Source organism: Ptychodera flava, chromosome 17, assembly GCF_041260155.1.
Source record: "Ptychodera flava strain L36383 chromosome 17, AS_Pfla_20210202, whole genome shotgun sequence".
NCBI classification, from domain to species: Eukaryota; Metazoa; Hemichordata; class Enteropneusta; family Ptychoderidae; genus Ptychodera; species Ptychodera flava.
Window position 1 is genome coordinate 11,038,956 of NC_091944.1, and position 21,215 is coordinate 11,060,170.

The following is a 21,215-nucleotide window of genomic DNA, read 5'->3' on the forward strand; positions in this document are numbered from 1 at the left end:
GAAACTGTGACTCCGTACGGTGGGCGCATGGTGAATTTAAATTTGCATTTCGGCAAAGATGAAATTGTGTGTGCTTTTCTAGTCGACGTTCCTTCGTTTTTATGCAGATATTTAAATTAGGCATTGTCATATCATCTGTTTAATTCTGATAAATCACGATGAATTACAAGTCATTGGAAATTGTAATCCAAGTTATTGAACACGTACCTTGATCCTGAAAAAAGTTATTTATTTATTCTCTGTTAATGCTGGCATCTGCATCGCACTTACATTAGTCCGTAGGAAAGCCCCCCCCCCCTCCCTCCCCCACCATATTTCCTCTCGTCCATGGCAGTGTTGCTATTGACATTGGGATAGATTCTATAATCGAGAAGTTTGATTTATTTCTTATTGTAAATCAGCAAATCATGAAATTGGTCCAAATTTGTGAAATGATGAACTCTTTTCACATGGAATTATTCAAATTTGTAAATAGAATGTAGTCGGTATAAACATTAACGCGTTACTGCATTTCGTGAGCTGTGATCTCAACGTGAGTTCTGCACACGCAGCCTTTTGACTCTGGCGGCGCCCTATTTTAGTCACTGGCTTGATTAAGTTGCCATTCGGATTGTTTTAAACGAGAGGAGGCACCTCATGACCAGGTTTATGTCAGAACACATTGCATTTTCGTGTTAGCTGTTTTAAAGTCAATGAGAACAGGCTCAGATAAAAAACAACAACAAAATTACCAGATAATGCATGGTTTCTCATGTCACACTTAATGTCAAAGTTCATTGAACCGTCTGCCAAGAAGCTCGAAGGTTTCTGATATTTCTAGGACGCCCCTCGTGTTGTTATTTGGAATGTCGACCTGAATACCTGTTGGGTCAGAACTTCGGCGTCAGTGACGTGTCGTACGCCACGCAATGAATGCACTGCTACCTCAAGCCTACTTAAAGTATACGTAAGTGCGAGATATCTTGTTTTATTTTATGCTTAATTCATGTGTACGTTGTACGCGATGATTTGGACCGTTGTGGGTTCTCAAACTCAGTAGGCAAAGCACATTATTAGCTTGTTCATATCCTAAACAGTCTGGGATACGGTAATCGCGTCGTCGATTACTAGTATAGCCCTTTAACCCCTTAATGAATAGTTGACCTGTTTGTTTTTGTCATGTGGCGCACTGGCATATGTGACATGGTTGCTCTGATCATGGAGCTAGAAAGGTACCGTATTAACCTCTTACTCTCGACCCCTCTGAAAGGATTTCATCTTGGAGAAAAATTCCATTCATTTGTTGGCAAACACAATTTAAGTGTCTTCAACCAGAAATTTAACAAAAGCTCATGACGTATAGTCATTGTCACAAGCACCTTTGTTGTGATCGTCACGGGTATGAGTGTGCCCTATTTCACGTTACGTTTTCAACGTAGGTTCGTCCATTTTGCTGTGTACAAGCAAACAGGTAAAGTAGCCAAACCTTCACTATGCTGTGCTGCATACGCATTATTTGAGTACCTCAGCCACAACACGTGCCACTATGAAATACACTTTAAAAAACCTTGTAACTATGTAATCTCTAGCCACGCAATGCCAAGATGGCCACCTGTCGCTCTGTCAGCCTGCAAGGTGTTCGGTTTAAGAATGATCCGCATTCGTAGAAACGAGCTTGCGTAAGCTTTTCACAGTAGTCGACGTCTACTCGAGACTCATTCGCACCAACTCGTTGTTCGCGCACGTTTTAATACGGGGATAAATCAAGAAATCTGGTTATGCCCTGCAAACGATTGAATTGTATTGATTCAGACGTGCTGGTACATGCTCTATTCTTTCTGCCTTCCATTCATTCCGTGACATCGCGTTGAGGGAACAAAACGTGACCCCAAAAAATAATTAACATGCAATGACAATATATTTATGACTTCAGTGCGCCGTTGAGACTGAAACGGATCTGAAACGGCTTCAGTGAACCCGAATAGTACTCCGAAAATAAAAATCCCATAGTCTTCCAGTAATAAAGAAGGCTATTGTGAAGTCTACTTCTTCACGGAAACCGTAAATGCAGCCGTTCGTTCAGTCGCAAGCTTCTATTTATTACAATGTTTACGTTACCATGGCGACAAGTCGTACATCTCCATTTAACGGGCGCTGGCTCAGTGTTCGAGCTTACGATCTGCCATTTTATTTGTGGCTCGCTATAAATAATGCCGTGTCGGGTGTGAGTCTAAATTTGTGTAGTGATCAAGTGGTCATGTTCAACTTCGGATCGAATTATTTGCCAATTATTTGCCAATGCATTAACAACACTTAGCGCGGGCAATATAATTTTCGATTGATATTGCAGTGATAGGTTTCCATAGGTCACGGTCTCTGATAATATTACTGTGTTAATGCCATTAATCAAAGCAGTTCAGGGTCATAATTACTCAAAATTTCTGGAAAAAAAATCACCCGGAGGACACACCTGACGGTGTTGGGTGAGAGAACAGTCCATCACAGCTGATCCTATTGCGGTTCTGTCATAACCAGATGTGGCTATATAATAAACGACGGGCCGCCATGGACGCTAAGTATTAAATATTAAACATCATTATGTCTTTAAACATTTTTAGCCTTTCAAATTATCCGTAAACCTTTAGCTGACACTTTATAAGGCACAATGACAGGTAACTGTTATTGCCCAATCTCTCTACCATATTATCTACTTAGTATATGGAAACGGGAAAATATGCTTATAATAAACACATGAGGATAGGATAGTAAAAAAATGACAAAAATCATACATTGTTATAATCCTTAATGAATTGTACGTAGTGGTTTAAATTGACGTCTAGCCAAGTTTTCTAATTATGTTATCTTGTGTCACGAAACAGCGTCTACATTAAACTTTGCTCGGCTGGATCATGAACATTTACCTATTAAATATTTATTCACGCCTACATCGTCAATATTGGCTACATCGTCGGATAAATTAACTCTAAAATGACGCATATAACAGCCTGCAAATTAGGCGGACAAGCACTTAACAGGTTATAAAATCTGTTTTATTGTTTCGCCTTTTGACAAAATGTTTCACAACTGACAAACCGAAAGCAAAAATTTCGCCTCAGTGTAGCTGATTATGTTTCAGAGTGGTCCTGGGCGTTTGAGAACGCCCCCGGAGTGAACTTATTGAACTTCCGTCTCCGTAGCCTAACTTTGGCAAAATGAGTTTGAGTCTCTCATTCATTCGCAAACAAACTGACCTACGACACTTCAACTCACTAAAGCCCACAGTGACTCACTATTGTCCTAACTTTTGACAATAAACAATTATTTTACACAGAAAGGTCAGTAATTTGCCCTGTTTGTCGAAATCTAAGTTATGCCTTACAAGGATTTTTATGTTAAGATTTTTCAAACCTTTGTCGATCTGTGTTCATTCCAACTGAGTCAGAGGATTGAAGCTTGAATCAAACTTCAATTTTCACATTTATCAGTCTTTCTTCAATTACTGCTGTCGTGTTTTGTCCCAATTAACAAAGAACTTCGTATTTTAAAACATTGCACTCTGTGTATTCATATAGTACAACCCTCAAGGTATTTCATCTCCATACGGTAATTCATTCTCGACCCCTGAAACAAGACTTCGGGGAATAGTCGGTTGATTATAAGCCATAGTACAATTCAACATTATCTTAGGGGTATGTTTGACTTTGTTCTCTATGAAAGCCATCTTCAGACTTTTTCACTGATTTCTACTGTGTGTTAGATGTGGCCAATAATATTCTCCAGTACAAATATTATGTTCACATTATGTTATCTAGAAAGTTCAAGTTGGTTACGGGAAAGGCAAATGTTTGTGCCTAGTGTAAATCTGGTGTAGCTGTAATTTTTCGTAAATTTTATGATTATTTTCATCCTGCAAAACAGGTTTGTACGTTTGTGCGTTTCTCGTATGCGCGTTGAAACACGCTTGAATTCAGTGTGAACATTATCTAGTACTATTGTTGACAAATGAATTATCAGACTAGACTTCAATGTCAACAATAACACTGTCATAGAACATTACAAATATGGAGGCTGTGTTGACAAGTTAAACGGTAAATATTTCGACACGACTTTGGCAGTTAAACAAGAAATTTCACAAACACAAGACAAGATACTGAAAATACCTACAAATGAAAAAGTAATAGAGTTGTAAGGAAATGTGTGGGTGCCTTAATAACTATATTTTGCGTAATTAATTTTGACGGGAGGAAACTGAAGATACAACAGCATCTAGCAAACCTACCTCAATGATAAATCGAGTACTGCTGGCCGCTGTACAAATATGGCGCGAAGAATATATTGTGATTCAAGTGGTGTATGACCAGTAATTGTAAAGGTGGATTAGAACAAAAGTTCTTAAAATGTAAATATTTACTGCAAGCAATGTATACAAATACCAACTATTTTTATCATTGTATAGATAAAATCATTGATCTTTCGTTAATTTTCCTTGTGCCCCTTACACAACCGCAAAAAGAATGATTTTGTGTGTTTGTTTGTTTGTTTGTTTTTTTCTTGTGTCTCTCTATAGTCTAGATCTGTCTGTCGGAAGCAAATGAATGGATGGTAACCATGACAGCAATACACGGAGAAGACAGCGATGACGTCAGTTCCGTCTTTATCGATGCTTATGATGTTCAGCGAATCAGGTACATTGGTCCTAGTAACTATGGCGAGTTGTTTCAGGGTAAACATCGAGATTTTGGATTGGTTATGGTACGGACTGTACCGACAGATGAAAAGTAAGTGTCAATAAAGTGACTGTAGATAGATCTGTCTGCTTGCCTTGCTTCTGGAAGTCAAAACAATTTATTCAGTAGAACTAGTGAAGTGAGAGTTGTAATTGCGAGGGATTAAGGGGCCGACCATATAGGGGAAGAGGATGGACGAGTAACATTTTGAACTTTGCAGCCACGCCGCTTCTGAAGAAAATTAAGAGAGAGATCTCGCGAAAAGGGTTAGGAAATTGGCGAAAAATAGATACATGCCATGCAAAATGTGGATATGCATGTCGGCGTTCTGACCCCCCCCCCCGTGATCTAATGGTCGGCCCCTTACTAGAGGACAAATGACACTACAAACAAGTGGAAAACACAACAAATCGCTCGTGAACAGTCTGTTTATCAGTGCTATGACGTACATGCTCCGTGTCTCTTATCTTAAGCCGACATTTATTTGATTAAAGGGACAGTAGTAACTGTTGATGACGGTTTCACTGTTTTTGTTTTTTAAGTCAGTTGTAAGTTCTTGTTTTACCCTCTAAAACAATTGGAAGCAACTACTACTAGTTTGTCAGCACAGTGTATATACATGTAACCTGCCCGGTTATTGTTTACATTTCAATTCTGGTCCGGACCAGATTTCACTTCAGGTATTTCTAACAATAATGATGCAGTCTACTCATGTACGGGCTGAGTAAACTTTGACAGGCTAAATATTGTTTTGAACAAGAAACCGTAGCTGACAATAAGAACAAAAAGTAGTTTTAAAAATCATTTAAAAAAATATTAAAATTACTGACCCTTCAAGATGTATTCTGATCGGATCTGTTGGCCGACCTGAGGATAAGAAAAGGGGATTAAAACAGTATATTGACCCTTTAAATTTTTCAGTATTCACAAATAATTTCGCTGCAATTGAAAATGTTATTTCTATGTGAAAGGTCGTTTATTTTATCTAGATGGCTGAATATTTAATAATAGGCTGTTTATGGGAAATGAATGAAACAACCGCGTGTTCGTGACAGAATCGAAAATGTCACTTCCACCTGGCCATCAACAGTCGGGAAACACAAACAAAAGCGTTGATATTGATATGAGGTCCGAAGAATACTTGAAAATTCAAAAATGAAGAATTAAACAACTTCATCGTGATTCAATATCTTACCCCTTTGTTACAAAACCCAATTTTATTACATTTTCCATTGTACAATCCGATAAAATGTTATTGTGAAAGGAATGATAATAATTATATCATTAACCGTACAATGATCTGCACCGTTATCATTTAAGTTGTCGGGTATGAGTACTATCAAACATCAAACGTATCCTCTCTCATGCATGTCAACTCTCGCGACAACTTGATACATTACATTGTATGCGTGGAAGCTCTGTGCAATATACACGTGAAGTGATACGAATGTAAACTCCGTACATTGCGTAAAGTTTGGAATTCAGCGCTACGTTAAATCTAATGAAAACAGTGAAGCATGGTATTTGTCTTTTTCCTCTGTACCGTATCGGTTACATAAGCTACAGCCTTGCAGGTTACAAGCACCAGCAAATCTTCAAAATGCGATAAAATCTTGCGACGTGTTAACGTGAATGACACTTGTGTATGTATTATGAATTTCGAGCGGTTACTGCCGCAGTGCTCTGCAACGATACGCAATGAATTGAAGTGATCCCCAGATGCAGCTCTTCAAAATCATTTTGATGTCTTCAAATGCTCTATGCTATGTTGCCTAGCAACGAATGCTCCCGACTCATCTATGCATAAAAGAAACATCTTGAACCGAGCTTTGATGTGCACCATACGTCTTTGTTTTCTTCTTATCCTGAAGAGAGTCGCTGAAAGTCGAAAGAGAGGTGACGTCACTGATTGCCATGGCGACCACGAACCATCTGCTGAAGATGCACGGGATAATTAAAGAACCCGGAAATCGATCTATCGTGACAGAGTTTGTAACACATGGATCGTTGAGACAGTTTCAAAGTAAATGCAATCACGTGACTCCATGGCCATTGCAATACCGTCTAATCGCCGAGGTAGTGAATGCTATGGCGTTCCTCCATCGACATCAAGTCATTCACGGAAGTTTGAAAAGTGACAATATTCTGATTGATGACGAGTTTCACGCCAAGGTATGTAAATTGTGACCTTACTGATTCATTTTTGCGCCCTCTATACATCATAATTCAATCATAGAAACACTTTGTTGATTTTATAAAGGTTTTCACGTAAATTAATCATAGAATTGCTTTACAAAGGTTAATAACCCTTGAGCTGATCCTAGCAAGGAGGTCTTTAATGTAAATAAGGTGTAATACATAATGTAAAATATGTGATTTATTAAGAGAAATTTAAATTTAAATGACTTTTCTATGCTGCCATCAGTTCAAATCAACGTAACGTTCCTAGCAATTCACAGCATCATTTGGATCTATTTTAAAAAAAAAATAAGTGTTGATTACTTTTCTATGCGTACGTTTCCAAACAAATCATCGACATAATTTGCATATTTAAGTGTACTATCATCAGAGAGTGTATCTACCTGCCTTCGCATACATGTTACATTTTGACACAACAATTTTACACCAGAATAATTAAAGTCTTTGTTTTGCGTCCCAAAGGTAAGCGGGTAGTTGCGTATCAAAAACAGTTAGGGACAATCCAGTTTGCACCAGCAAGCTTTATGTTTACTTGATTGCTTGCACGTAATATGAGTACCTATTCAAGAATCAAAGCAGAAACTTCTACTTCACCTTTATAATTTGCACTATTTACACTACAATATTACATATTCCAAGAATGCTGGCATTCTATATTTCACAAAATTTGTGTGAACAAAAATGTGTATGCAGAAAGGGTGAGTGGTAAAGTCTTATTGTATTGAAATACTTGTACTGTTGTATTTTTCATGAAAATCTCCAAAACCTACGCGGTTGGGGACACAAAAGAAAGGCTTTTAAATACTTCGGCCTTGTGAACAAAACGTGCCTTTGTTGAGTCTTACAATTTCACTGTGAACTCAGAATGACACCGTTGACAATAGTGTATTAACAGTTGCGAGATTTTAGGTCAGAATAGTCACCATCTAACTCTGAAAATCGTAATTTTTGCGCAGGTAAGCGACTACGGTATGACGTCACTCAAATCGCAAATCACAAGGCAAGACAGTCCCGTCAACAACAACAGAAGGAGTCTACCCTCAAGAAACATGAGTATCGTTCCTCCGGAGTATATTATGGATCCTAATAAACAGATGAATAAATCCTATGATATTTACAGGTACACATGGTGTTACGTGCAGAGAAAAACGAACAAAAGGGTGAACTCAGCAGTTAACGTTTAAACAAAATTTATTACGAAAATAAAACTAATTGCTAAGTCAGGGATAGAGTACAAGCTTTAAAAGTGTACAGACTACTTATCTCAGCTGGGGACGGCAGAGCTCCAGTCTCAGAGTTGTAACAGTCAGTCGGATGAATGAACAGTCCTTTGGCTTGCAGGCTTGAAACTGCACAAAGTCCACAGTATAAATCCAGCGTTGGCAGTGAAGGTCTTGAAAGGTCTTGAGAATGACTACTGCTGGAGTTTAGTAACACACAAGAGACACGATCCCAAAAGTCTGACTGGAAGCTGAGCACGTCCCTTTTATAAAGGCATATAAGAACAATCTAGAACTTTTATTGACATGCTAATTACTGTTCTAAAATTATCTCCCTTACACAACTAATCAACATTCCAGAACATTCCAAACATGACTAATTGAATTCAAGGTTGTGAGGTCATCAAGGGCAGTGACCTTGAGAATGTTCTAGACTAATTGAACTCAGGTCATGATGAGTGTGGGGGAAATGACCTACATAACAATGGATAGTAATTATAATTACAAGTGAACATATTAAGATGTGATAATCAAAAATAAAAGATTGTCCAGGGCGAAATGGGTAATTTAAAGCAAATACTATTGAAAAATATAATTTTCCTTTAGCATAATGATTTAGTAATCTTGAACAGTGCGTGGAAATGGATGGAAGGTAATTTATAGAGATCAATTATCCATTGTTGGAGATTCTATCATTTTTTAGGTTTTTTCCTTATAATTCGATGTTCAGTGTCTGTGTCAAGTTTTCACCGAATTTCATTCATGCTTTGTTGTGGTCGTTGTTGGTGATATGACGTTGTGTTGATTTTGCCGATTGCTGACAAAGTTTCCCTTGAAGGGCAACCTTTAGACCCGGGGGAGGGGGACTCTTAGCCCCCTCCCCCACCGTTTCTGGTACAGTAATGTTTTACCTTGACAATCCAAACTACAATAAATCAAAAACTACAAGTTCCCGTCATTGAAAGTGACAAAATCTACATTCTTGCCCGAATACATTTGTCAAAACTGTAAATTTTCGTAAAGATGATATGTCAAAGAGTTTTATTGCCTGGTCAAAAGTTGTGTTAGATATTGAACGTTTTCTACATCGTTCAATGATCTAAATCAGGCGAAAAGAGGGACTAAGACCCTGTTTATATGTGTGTACCCTTCCTTTGGCAGTGCTTACTCCTGGACTTCGGATTGAGGTTGAGTTGTAGGAGGGAACAGTGTAACACATGAAGTTGATATTTGCATTGTTTGTCGAATTTGTTTCTGTAAATGCAGGCCTCACTGTATGATGCGTTGAATTACATATACTCTACAGAAACAAACTCAAAGATATATTCCATGGATCGTGAAGTTGCAGTTGACTTAGATGTTTTAGTTGCAGGTCGAGGTCAGATGATGATGTCACCTCAGTCAGGATCAACTATTACTTGTTTGTTTGTAACAGTCTAACAGTAACAGAGATGTATCTCTGAGCATGTTACATTCTGTGCTTGGATGACTATAGGAATTACTCGATGTTCAAAATTAGCATTTTTTTGGTCATTCCGTACGTCATCGGTACGTACAATAGCCCACTCATCCGCGCGATTGAAAGGCCAGTTTATTTTAAAACATATGTACATAATTTATATCTGGCATCTAGAAAGCTTTTACTGTAAATTGGCAACTATACGCAATGTTCAATCCCGGTCAGGGCGGTGGGCAGTAAAATTTCGATATTTGCTTCATGTATCAACTGCAATGTTCTGGTCTACTGCTGAAAGTATGCTGAAATGCCCCAAATTCGACTTTTAACACAGTCTGTAATCATGTGTTCACATACGGATACAGGGTGATTAATCACAACTGGATAATATAATATAATATGATCTGCAATGTCAAGCCAAATACTTTCTATATCGGCATGCTTTTAATGATAGATTAGTAAAAATTGACTAGATATGTCGCATAACACTACAGTGAGAGATGTCGAAAATTATAATTACTTACGCTTATTTAAATTTCACAGTATGCACAACTCAGTACTCACAGAGCCAAATGTTGAGTACATGTTTTGCCCTGTTCCGTCCGGTCCGATACTGATTATATTGCATTATGTGAGGTGGATAATTAATAGCATCAGACTTCATGATAGTATTAATGTTATTGTACTTAATGGATTGCGTATGACATGGTCTTGTCGTCTACTTTTCAGCTTTGGCATTGCACTCTGGGAACTGGTCACCGGCAAGGAATGTTATCCCAGTAAGTTACCATGGTTACACCACAGTCTTTTGTGGAGGGACTGTGGTTACACGTCACATTCGAATCGCAATATGTTCAGTACAGATCCGAAGAGTTGGAGCTTGCCTGTTCATGAAGTTTCACTTGGGATATTCATTGAAACAGCATCAGTGTACTAGTAAATAGTGAAATTTAGCCTTGTTCCGGTATTTTAACACAGAAACCGATGACGTACAAATACTGATTACTTCTGGAAAGTCTTGTGAATCATTAATTTTACAGGTCTTTGTCATATCACGTGACTGTCATGAACTTTTGAAGGTAAAATGTTACTTGCGGAATACATTTACCGCCAAAACAACTTAGAAGTCTTCCTCTTTTTAACAAACTTTTCAAACAATGATTGGTTGTACATGAATCATTCATAATTGGAACCATCTCAGTGTTTCTTTTTCATTGGATCAGCATGAGAGGCACGTGACTAATTTTTACTCTTTTTGTCGTTCTCGACTCTGTGCGCACATATATTTTGAAATTGTTATTAATTTTTTCCTAAGGTGCTCAAACAGTCGAACACATGATGTTTGCCGTATGTCAAGGATGCCGTCCAGATATCAGTTTGCTTCCTGAGGACTGTCCAACGTTCCTGACGTCGATCATGCAAGAATGTTGGCATGAAATTCCCGAAAAACGTCCATCGTTTCAAGGCAAGTGATGACATCATTACTTTGAAGAACAGTTGCATTCTGTGTAAGGGTATTGTCCCAGGAACACATATTCGATTTCCTGGAATCCTACAATATACCAAGGGTAAACTAGTTTGTGCTGACGCGTTTTGATTCTTGTAATGAGAAAACTTAAATCTTACCGTCACGTTTTTACTGAAAAATTGAACATTAATTCTTATTTAGATATGAATATTTATGCAATAGAGAATTGCTATTCATGATTTAAAATATCATGCCATCGGACTGGGGGTGATTTTTTTCAGTCTCTGAAGGAAAAGGAGAATGATATTTCAGAATGTCCCTGATTTTTGTTTCAAAGGGAAAGTAGACTAGGATACTTTGGAAATTCCCTTTTTCAATGCATGAGCATAAATTTAAAACATTCATTTTTGAGGGACATTGTTCCACAAATGTAATATTTATTTCTACTGTTCTCGGAAGGATCGAAAATTTCTAAAAGTTGTGAACTGTTTAAAACATTTTATTCCGTTTTTTTTTTATATAATCAACGAAGAAAGGAGATCTATTTTGACCTTGGCATCTGTGCAACTGTGTGATAGGAATTTTTGAAAATGTTCTGAACGTAACACAAACCTCGAACCGCTTTTATATTTAAGGTAGTCTACGCCTCGAAATTGAAAGTCTCAAACTTTTCCTAAAACTTTCAGTAAAGAAAGGTAAACCGTTCCCTTTCGAAATAAAGAATAAAAATAGGGGTGTGCCGTGCGAAATGCGGTAGTAGAGAAACAAATTACCCAATATCCAATTCGAAAACGGCCGCCATCTCTGTGTTAATTCTATAGTGGAAAAATAAAATTCCCAATTTTCACAGAAATAAGCTGGTGTAAACTTTATGCACTCCACAAGCTTCAAGATGAACCCCCACAAGTGGTCGACCAAAAACATTTTGTGAAAGTTTGAGAGTCCGAATATCTGCCCCCCCCCCCCATGCGCATTCTACGTGTCTTCTTTCAAGCTTCCTTCTAACGAAGTGTAAAGTGTTATTTGTTTGGTTTTGGTATCCACGTGAGACCCAGTTTTGCACCTGTCTCCGCCATTTACATTGGTAGAATGATTGATGAGTTTACAAGGAAACCATTTTTAGTTCTATCGCTGTAATACAGCCCAAGACTGATACAGCTATTCTTTGTGAAAACACCTATGCAGGAGTCACGTGATTGCTAATTGACTTCCCTGTTAATACTCTTCGATATCAAAGTAAACACACTAACCGTCATCAATTATCTGTACTGTCGGATCCTATGAACAGATATTTAGTCAGTCAACAAACGCATGGATAGGTGAAGTAATGAATGAATAAATAACCTCGTTTGAGGGAGCAGATAAATATTTTGTGATGATATAGGGCGCATTCGTAAACTCGGTCTTTTATTACACGACATTGCATTTCTTGAACACAAAGCATATTTGTTTGACTATATTGCATACTGCGCTTTTCGTAAACGCTTACACGGATATCAATTTCGCGCTGGCCATTTTCTTAATTGATCAGTGATTGCCCGATAAATAGGTAAAAGTGTTGTAACCCTTGTCCCCTGTCTTTAGATTTACAAAAGCGGATTGACGCTGAGTATCGAGCGAACTACGAACATCTGATCGAAGAAGCGGTGCTCCAAGTCCGTGAGATACTGGTAGGTGTTTCGATGGTCACGGTGTCAAATGTTGTTGCAACTCACAGGTGTGAATAGTGTGTTGATGGTGTTATCTTTGGCGAGAATGCAGTCGTGTTTGAACTCAGAATTCTGATCAAAGCCAGACGCTACTGTGGGGAGGTTTACGTATACACAAATGTATCTTGTTTTAGGCCCTCCTTTTGCGCCTTGATGTGGACTTTTGACCAAAGAAATGTCGATAAACTGTACCATTTTGATCCGTGTTTTTTGACCCACTATTTTGTCGCAAATGTAGAGTTTTGACGCCAGTATTTTGGCCAAACTGTAGACTTTTGAACCCTGATTTAACGGAATTGTACTCTGTTGTTCTACATGTAACTGTCCAGGGTAAAGCCGTAACCAAATCGGCAGACGTTCCGCCGAGAACTCTTCGTCAATTTTGAATCACTGCGAAAATTCACCAATATGTATCAGTGTTGTTTGAAAACGGGGCTGTCGTCTGCAAACGATATCGTCCATGTTGCCCTGGAAATATATTATTTCTGTCCCTTAAGTATGATTCCAGTGAATTTTAGGAAGAAAGTCGTCGGAGCTGCGCATGTGCGACTTTCCTGTTTATAAACAATGTATTTCATGCATGATATCTATATGCATCAGGTCAACATAGCTGCAACATTTAAATTTTAGGATATTCATCGTTAACAAACATGTTTTAACTTTTATCAATCGCCAACGTACCCTAGATCGATACAGTGTTGACATCGGTCGTAGGGGTCCCTGGCGACCTTTGAGCAGAGTTCCGACGATCCCCTCCCTTTAAGCAGTGGTTCAAAATTGGAGAATAATTTTCTACGGAACGTAAGCCGATTTTATAGGTTCAACTCTTTACAGCCCTGGTATTAAAGATCTCAGAATCATTAGAAAATTTACCACTCCGCAAAGATAAACATACTCGCGACGTGTTTTGTCTCACCACTAGAATCTTAGCAACAGTATCCTGTTCTGTCCGACCTTTGTCCAAAAATGCTTCTTTTCTGCTCGGAAAAACGATTTCATTCTAGTAGATTAATATTAAACTGAGAAGCTACTGCGATAGCGGTACAAAAAAGAAATGTTATCACTGTGGAAACTTTGGTCAAGTGTCAGGCTAGTTTTGCATTTCAAATTAATGGCTGTAATCTATCGACAATATGTAAACATTAAGAGGACCTATCTCTTACACAGGACCGCCCATCACCCAGAGCAGGTATCGATGACGTCATCGTAGAAGACCTTGATGCGCGGTGTGATGATGGGATTGTTGAAGGTGTGACTTTGTCCGGGGCAGACGACCGAACAGGCTCTGTTGATTCCAGAGCGCTCGTGGGTGAGGTTAGGAACGAGAAACCAGCTTCGTCGGATGACAATGCCACCGTGAATGATACGATACAAAATCACGAGAACCACTCTAGCGATAAAAGTAGTCAACTGGTAGAAATGGAGGGACAATCAAATGCAACCGGTGCATCTGTTGGCAAACCTACAACAGCAGATCTTTATAAAGTACTGGAAGGCCTCCTAGCCCTGGACGATTCCGTTCAAGTCGAACAGAAATTAACCAGAAAGAGAACGGCGAGCGCCGGTGAGCTCCTCGATGTTGCAGACACGGAAAACATTAATCTTGTTGAAGTGGACCATACTGTGGATCGCGCCAGTTCCAGGGATACTCAGACTGTTCGGTTCGAAAGCAAGAAGAAACCATCAAAAGAAAAACCAGTCTTTCGTCGGTTTGTACCAAACGATGAAAGCAAAAAAACTAAGAAATTTCAGAAAAGGACGTCGTGGTTTGGCAATAGTAGGTCATTGTCAAGAACGCAGAGTGCCTATACGTTTGAAGAGGGCGGAAGGAAAACTCGGGACTCGGAGGAGCTAAACCAGCTGTCTTGGAGTGGCGAGAGTCTGTCCATCGCCCGAAAACGTTCAAACACGTCCACTTCAATGCCTAACCTCACATCAATGAAATCAAATGCAAGTGCGTACGAACCAGAACTGAAATGCAAAGTCAGCAACTCAGCGTCACCAAAATATGACATTCGTACTCCTCGCGGCATGGCAGTGTCCCCTGATGACGTTGTGTTCGTCTGCGACCCTGGAAATCATAGATTACAGGGTTTCTCTCTGGTGAAAGATTTTTCATGGAGATTTCCAAGAGACAACTCTGACCGCAGGTCTACGAAGAAAGTGTATTTTGATCCCCGAGACGTGACGATATCACGCGATGGCTGCAATATAATCGTGTCGGACTTCGCTAGCGACTCGGTTTTCGAAATATCTGTGTCAACAGTTGATACGATTGGCCAATATCGCTCAGAGCGTCTACGTGGCCCGTGGGGCATTGTCCAAAACGACCAATCACTTGTCTTCGTTATTGGCAACAAATCTCATTGCATCGTAGTTTTAAGAGAGGGAAACGTCGAGAGGGTCATAGGCAAACAGGGAAGCGCTCCAGGGCAGTTTAAGTCGCCAAGTTTCATTGCAATTGATAGGCAGGGCAACCTCTTCGTGGCAGATTGTAGAAATTTCAGGATTCAGATCCTGAACACTGAGGGCGCACCTCTCAACTGCATTCAGGACAAGCAGAAATTTCCGTCCATCACCGGGATCGCTATTGATAATTCCAACAACCTGTTCGTTGCCGATGATAAACTCGGATATGTTTGGGTCTACGACGTTGACGGAGAACTGAAGGCCCGCATCAAGCGTTGTCACGGAGACAAAAAGCTGTCGAAGCCACAGGGAGTCGCTGCGACCGGAAACGGTAGTATCGCAGTCGTCGATAAAATGTACGTCAGGGTCTTAAATTGTTGGCAACTCCATCCGTTCAAAACAGACTGACACTCAGAAACTATAGAATTCAGATTTATGAATATAACTCAATCGTCACAAGTCCTTTATATGATCGTTTCAGTAGATGTTAACAACGCATTTTCTCAATTTGTCATCCCGGACCAATATTGCTATGAAATGATTTACATACGAAAAACCTCAACTTAGAGGGTCTGTAGCTGTAACTTACTTTTGACCAGATTCTTTTTCTCGAGAAAACAGGTGCGTTTTCTGCTTCTCCTTCCTAAAATGTATTGAAATATAAGCTGTTATATCATACCAGTATATTGATGGCGCAGATTCTGCGATCCGATTGGCCGAGACGTGAGAATAACCGTGCTATATTCGCAATATAACACGATTTGAACAGGCATGCGCGTCAGATAGAGAAGAATTCCATTTAATGTTATGATTAATAGCAATGAAGGCACCTCAGTGACGGGTATACGACTCGATTTTGACCAGTCCACTCTGCACTCGGTATCGCTCGTGCACATATGTGGAGAACTGGTCCAAAGTCCCGTGGTATACCGTAGCTGCTTGGTTTGGTTTATCGCTTAATTAATCAACCTTACAAACAGAACGCATTGTGTAAAATATGTAATGTTACTGTTGACATATGGATTCTGGTTCAGACTAAAAGTCAGCATCCAACAATAACAGTGGGACTCTGATATTGGCTTTTGATATTCATTTTTGCAGAAGAACAAGAAATGATGCTTTCTAAACTAAACAAAAATACATGAAACACATCACAGGTTACAGCTTATGGAGCTTCGACTACTTTATCTCAACAATCACTTTTTTGAAAATCGACTGGAACAGTGGATTTTCAGTACATGTGAATCGAATGTAGAGCAAAGCGTTATTCGTTGATAATACTCGTATGTCTGGTTCGTAGATGTTTTCACTCATAACCGCATCTCGGGTCAACGATGAGTGGATTGCGCTCAAGAGAATGCTGCATTTTTACGCCCTGGCAGTCTGACATCCATTTATTACAAGGCCACAAGAGTTTTACCCGTTTACATCAAATATTACAACTCTACTTTGTTGCAAGCTGTGCACAGACTGTCAAACAAGTCATCATTTATTTATTTATGTGTTCACAATTTTCTTTGTGTCCCATGAAATCATATGGATATATGTCGCCCTGTACATTTCTTTGTGTCCCATCAAAATGAAATGGACGTATCGCCCCGTACATCGTGCCGCTTTAAACCATCAGTGACAAGTCTGATTTTGTGACGAAAGATAATTTTGATAAATGGTATATATGTAATATAACGTTTCTCTGACAATGTGAATAAATTGAATGTTTATGCTTTTATGTGTGTAAGAGTCGCAATTTCCTAGATCTTAGGTCTTGCTTTCAAAGTCTCGTGAGATTTCGAATGCAAATGGCGATTACTCCGACATCTTTGTAAAGTATCACGGGGAGCTATACTGCCGATGTCTTGGTACTGAAATATCTAAAATTTGATAAAAATTCTCAATTATTTTGGTCCCAATAATGTATGGATTTTATATGAATTGGGTGACGATATCGTCAAAACTTTTGCAAGCTGATGCCGGCGGATATACGGATTACAGGCCTTTTGACCGAACGTCTGTATGACGTCACGGCAACATTTGAAGGATGCACTCAAGGAATTACACGAAGGGAAGGACGAATCACTTGATAGACTGAAGTCACATCTTGTGGCCATCAATAGAGCCTCACGTTTTGTCTATCATAACAGAATGGCTCCTTCAGTATAGTCAAATGCATTAACATTATTATCTTTTTCTGACGTCACAATCAGTCCTACTGTGAGTTTATACTTTATGACGCATTGCACTTTCAACGGGGTCGACTCAACAGTTTTTGCCGATCCATGTCAAATTTTGTCCTAAAAGATCAGCGAGCGCGATGTCGTAAGGTTTGTAGAACTGACAGAGCCTCTGCAAGGCCCAGTCAGCTACAACAGGATGTTGTCTCCCCTTGGCAGAAGGCATACAAAACCTCTTCGGGTAAGAGACACAGTAGTTTTGTTTTATACTGTCATAGTAAAAATGTTCTTTCCGAAAGTAATGCGTGACTCCGAGAAATGTTTCCAACTTTCGCATCTCTGCGGCAGGGTCATTTCGGAAATTGTTGCCGTCCATGAAAAGAATTTGTTTCCTGGGAAAATACTCCAGCCAATGGAAAAGGTGTTTGATATAAACCCCGACATCCACCATTTCGTTGTATATTTTCACATTTTTAGTCACGTTGCTCTCAAACACAGTTTCCTCCACAGTGTTGGCCATGTTTTTCTTCTGAGTGTAGTCGCGATCGGTTTTGTTGACATACTCGATGTAGTCTGATATGAGACGACGCACGGGGTCACAAACCATGATTATAATTTTGGTGTTCGGCGAAATGGTCTCTCTAATTCTTCTGGGCGCGTCAACAGGTCTGAAATAGTAGGTCGGAGTTTTTTCGATGGTCATTTGATAACGCGACGACAGGGGCATTTGCTCGGCATACCATTCCAAACCTGGCTCTTTTTCTGAATCAAAGTAGTGCGTCTCATCTCTGGGTGAGACAAGCTGGGGATGGACGTTGAGTAGCTTGGACACGGTCCCAGTGCCGCATTTGCGGACTCCAACGATAATTGCCTGAGGTAGACGCTTCTTGCATCCAAGCTTTTCTAAGTCATCTTCGTCCATGGGAAATTTTAAACAATAGGTACATTTGGCAAGATAATAACACGAGTGTTTGATATGTGCTTCCACATACTTTTCCGAAGAAATGCTGGCTGCCCAGGGCTTCTCATCATCATCAGCAACCCTAAACCCGTCAGCATTTTGCCCGTAATCTTCAAGCAATGTTTGCTCGGCCAGCAGCTTTCTCGTTATTCCATCGCCCCTCGGCGTGTCGATGTATCTCAAAACAAGGGTGGTTACCACGAAGACGAGAATGTAGACGCACGTGGTTGGTCGGAAACAATGTCTCGGCCGACATAAACGGTGGATATTGCCGATCTTGTTCCCAAGGTCAGTCAACTTGATCGCCACGAAAGCGTGGTATGCGGGGCGTTCACTCATTGTACATCAGCCTGGACTGTATCGGGTGTGTATGTTTGAACTGCAGTCGTGGCGTAAAGTGTTTTGTATTTAATCCGGTATGGCAGGCTGCGGGAGTCGATTGAAAGAATATAATAAATCACGTGACATATCCGTAATCCCTTAGACATGCGATTCATATGTACGTTAACTGAATTTACGGGTTTCAATTCAAGTTTCGTTGAATTGATTTTTTTTTATCTTTTCAAGTTGACTTTGTACGTCACAAAGTGCACCCTTATTTTCCGCCAATGATATACTCCTTCCCCGATGGCGCTGAGAACTCAAAGTGTCTTTACTGTCATGTGGCAACATCACAAATCCATTAACCGCGTGGTAGCAAGACAGAAACTGCAAAGTGTTGTTCAAATCAATTTTAGTGTTTTGATAATTTTAGAGGAAATCATATGCTATGTGATTTGAATGTGGATTTTGTTTCGCAATATGATATGTTTAATGAGATTTCGAAAATGATCATGGTAAGCTCTCACCACATAACATCCTCACTGGTCCTGTGGTATGTGTTAGTAACTTAATAACAGTGTTATCGATATCCTGCTTTAACTGTTATGCTTAACCCTTTGAGTGCTGTAATTTTTCCCATCTAGATTGTAGTGCAACATTTTATAAATTTTTATGAATTTTTCTGTAATTGTTTTGATAATTTTAGAGCAAAAGGATATAACTTTTCATTGACTACAATTTTTTATCAAAATTTTGGGAAAATCTGAAAAGAAATTGTCTTGATCTTAAAAAATTATCTGCGTTATATTTTATGAAGGTGACAACAGTTGACTTTGGCACTGTACTCAGAGGGTTAAGAACAGCATCATCGCTATCTCGCTGTGTGACGCTAAGTAACAACGTCTTAATTCGGTAACTTGTTGTGTGACACTCAGTAGCAGTGTCACAGGTGTATTTCTGTGTGACTATTGGTTACAGCGCCACCTATGTCTACCTGTGTGATGCTCAATATAAGCACCATTGCTATATCGCTGTGTGACGCTTGGTATAACAGCGTCACGTACATGTATCCATGGATGTCCATGATGTATCCTACTGCGTGACCGTTAATAGTAATAGCGTCATTTGTGTCTATCTGTGACAAAGTCATTATCTTGCTGTGTGACTATTAAGTATCAGCACTAATGGTACCTTGTGTGACGCTTACTATAACTGCATCATTGATATCTTGTGGTGTGTTGATGTCTTTTGGTGTGATGCGTTGAAACAACGTCATTGATATCTTGTCTTGTGACGCTTAGAAATAATGTCATTGATATCTTATCAGGTGACGCTTTATAAAACGTCATTAATATCTTGCCGTGTGACGCTTAGAAACAACCTCATTAACATTTGTGTGGTGTGGCTCGTAGTAACAACGTCATTGATATCTTGTAGTGTCATAACAACGTCATTGATATCTTGTCGTGCGACGCTTAATGGCAATGTCATCGGTATATTGTTGTGTGATGCTCAGTAACAACGTCATTGATATATTGTGACGTGACGCTTGGTAACAAAGTCATACCTTGCCGTGTGACGCTTAGTAATGACGTCATTGATGTCTTTTTGTGCATGGTGTGGCCCTTAGTAATAACGTCATCGATGCCTTATAGTGTGACAGTTTGAAAAGGGAGATTGTCAATTGCCAATTCTGGCGTCATTTGGTATGCACTCTGTTTGTGAACAACGTATTCAAATCAATTGTTGGATTAATGTTTTGTCAAAGTAAATCCACAATAATCCTTTCCCCAACATACTGACACGAATGCACATCAAAAGTTGCTTTACAAAGCTGCTTGTGATATACAAGGGCGATACAACATCGTAAAATCGGAGAGTAGTTTGGGGGCACAAACCGCAAGACTTAGTGTTGATCATTAACAAAACTTCTCCATCAACAATGTCTGGGCTAACTGGGCAGACATCACATTGATTACAGTCCCTCCACCCACCGGAGAGACTATGTATTACTCTTTGACGATGTTTCGATGTTTTTACGTAATATCAAGCGGCAAACAGGCAATCTCTGGTAGTCTGGGAAAAACACACAATCAGAAAGTCAGTAGTGCAGTGCTGAGGGGTCTCCTCGGCCAATCATCTTTGGCTTTCAGATGAATCGTGCGTCGCTTTATCGCCACTACAAAATGCGATTTAGGTATCAGCTGTCATCGTATTATGTTGTACTCAACGCACTTCCGACAGGTAAAATGGATGAAAGAAAAGCAAAGAAATTCGCTCCCCAAAAGCGAGCATTGACTCATAGAACTATTTACAATACAAAAAAAAACGGAAAGAGACCCCTCACAAAATTTTCCCGTAGCAGGAAGGGCACAGATTTTCTGTACAGACAGAGCAGCATTATATACTCAATATATACTCAAAATATACTCAAAACATACTCAAAACATACTCAGAATATTTTGAAACATTTACTTTTATATTCATTTTGAGCGTGAATTTCCTTGATTCTGTTAAGTTTGCAAATCACTGTGTTTTGACCACTCAATTTGAGTTCGATAAATAACATGTGGGACAGCCTGAAATCAGACTAAG

The 21,215-nt window shown here is 39.4% G+C and overlaps 2 protein-coding genes across 4 annotated transcripts; one reads left to right on the forward strand and one right to left on the reverse strand.

Moving 5' to 3' along the window:
* The first annotated feature begins 811 nt into the window (after window positions 1–811).
* On the forward strand, window positions 812–16,894 carry LOC139115394 (uncharacterized). 3 transcript variants are annotated; one of them, XM_070677475.1, is made up of 8 exons: window positions 812–946; window positions 4,547–4,757; window positions 6,578–6,878; window positions 7,862–8,025; window positions 10,311–10,360; window positions 10,897–11,046; window positions 12,634–12,719; window positions 13,926–16,894. In XM_070677475.1, the coding sequence occupies exons 2-8, from the start codon at window positions 4,579–4,581 to the stop codon at window positions 15,573–15,575; spliced, it is 2,580 nt and encodes an 859-aa protein (XP_070533576.1). In that variant the 5' UTR covers window positions 812–946; window positions 4,547–4,578; the 3' UTR covers window positions 15,576–16,894. The 3 variants fall into 3 exon arrangements, with proteins under 3 accessions (XP_070533576.1, XP_070533578.1, XP_070533577.1); XM_070677477.1 differs by lacking the exon at window positions 812–946 and adding an exon at window positions 1,159–1,211; XM_070677476.1 differs by lacking the exon at window positions 812–946 and adding an exon at window positions 1,387–1,450.
* LOC139115395 (heparan sulfate glucosamine 3-O-sulfotransferase 1-like) lies at window positions 16,152–18,718 on the reverse strand. Its single transcript, XM_070677479.1, has one exon. It carries the CDS (start codon window positions 18,636–18,638, stop codon window positions 17,424–17,426), a length of 1,215 nt encoding a protein of 404 aa, XP_070533580.1. The 5' UTR covers window positions 18,639–18,718; the 3' UTR covers window positions 16,152–17,423.
* Window positions 18,719–21,215: the final 2,497 nt, after the last annotated feature.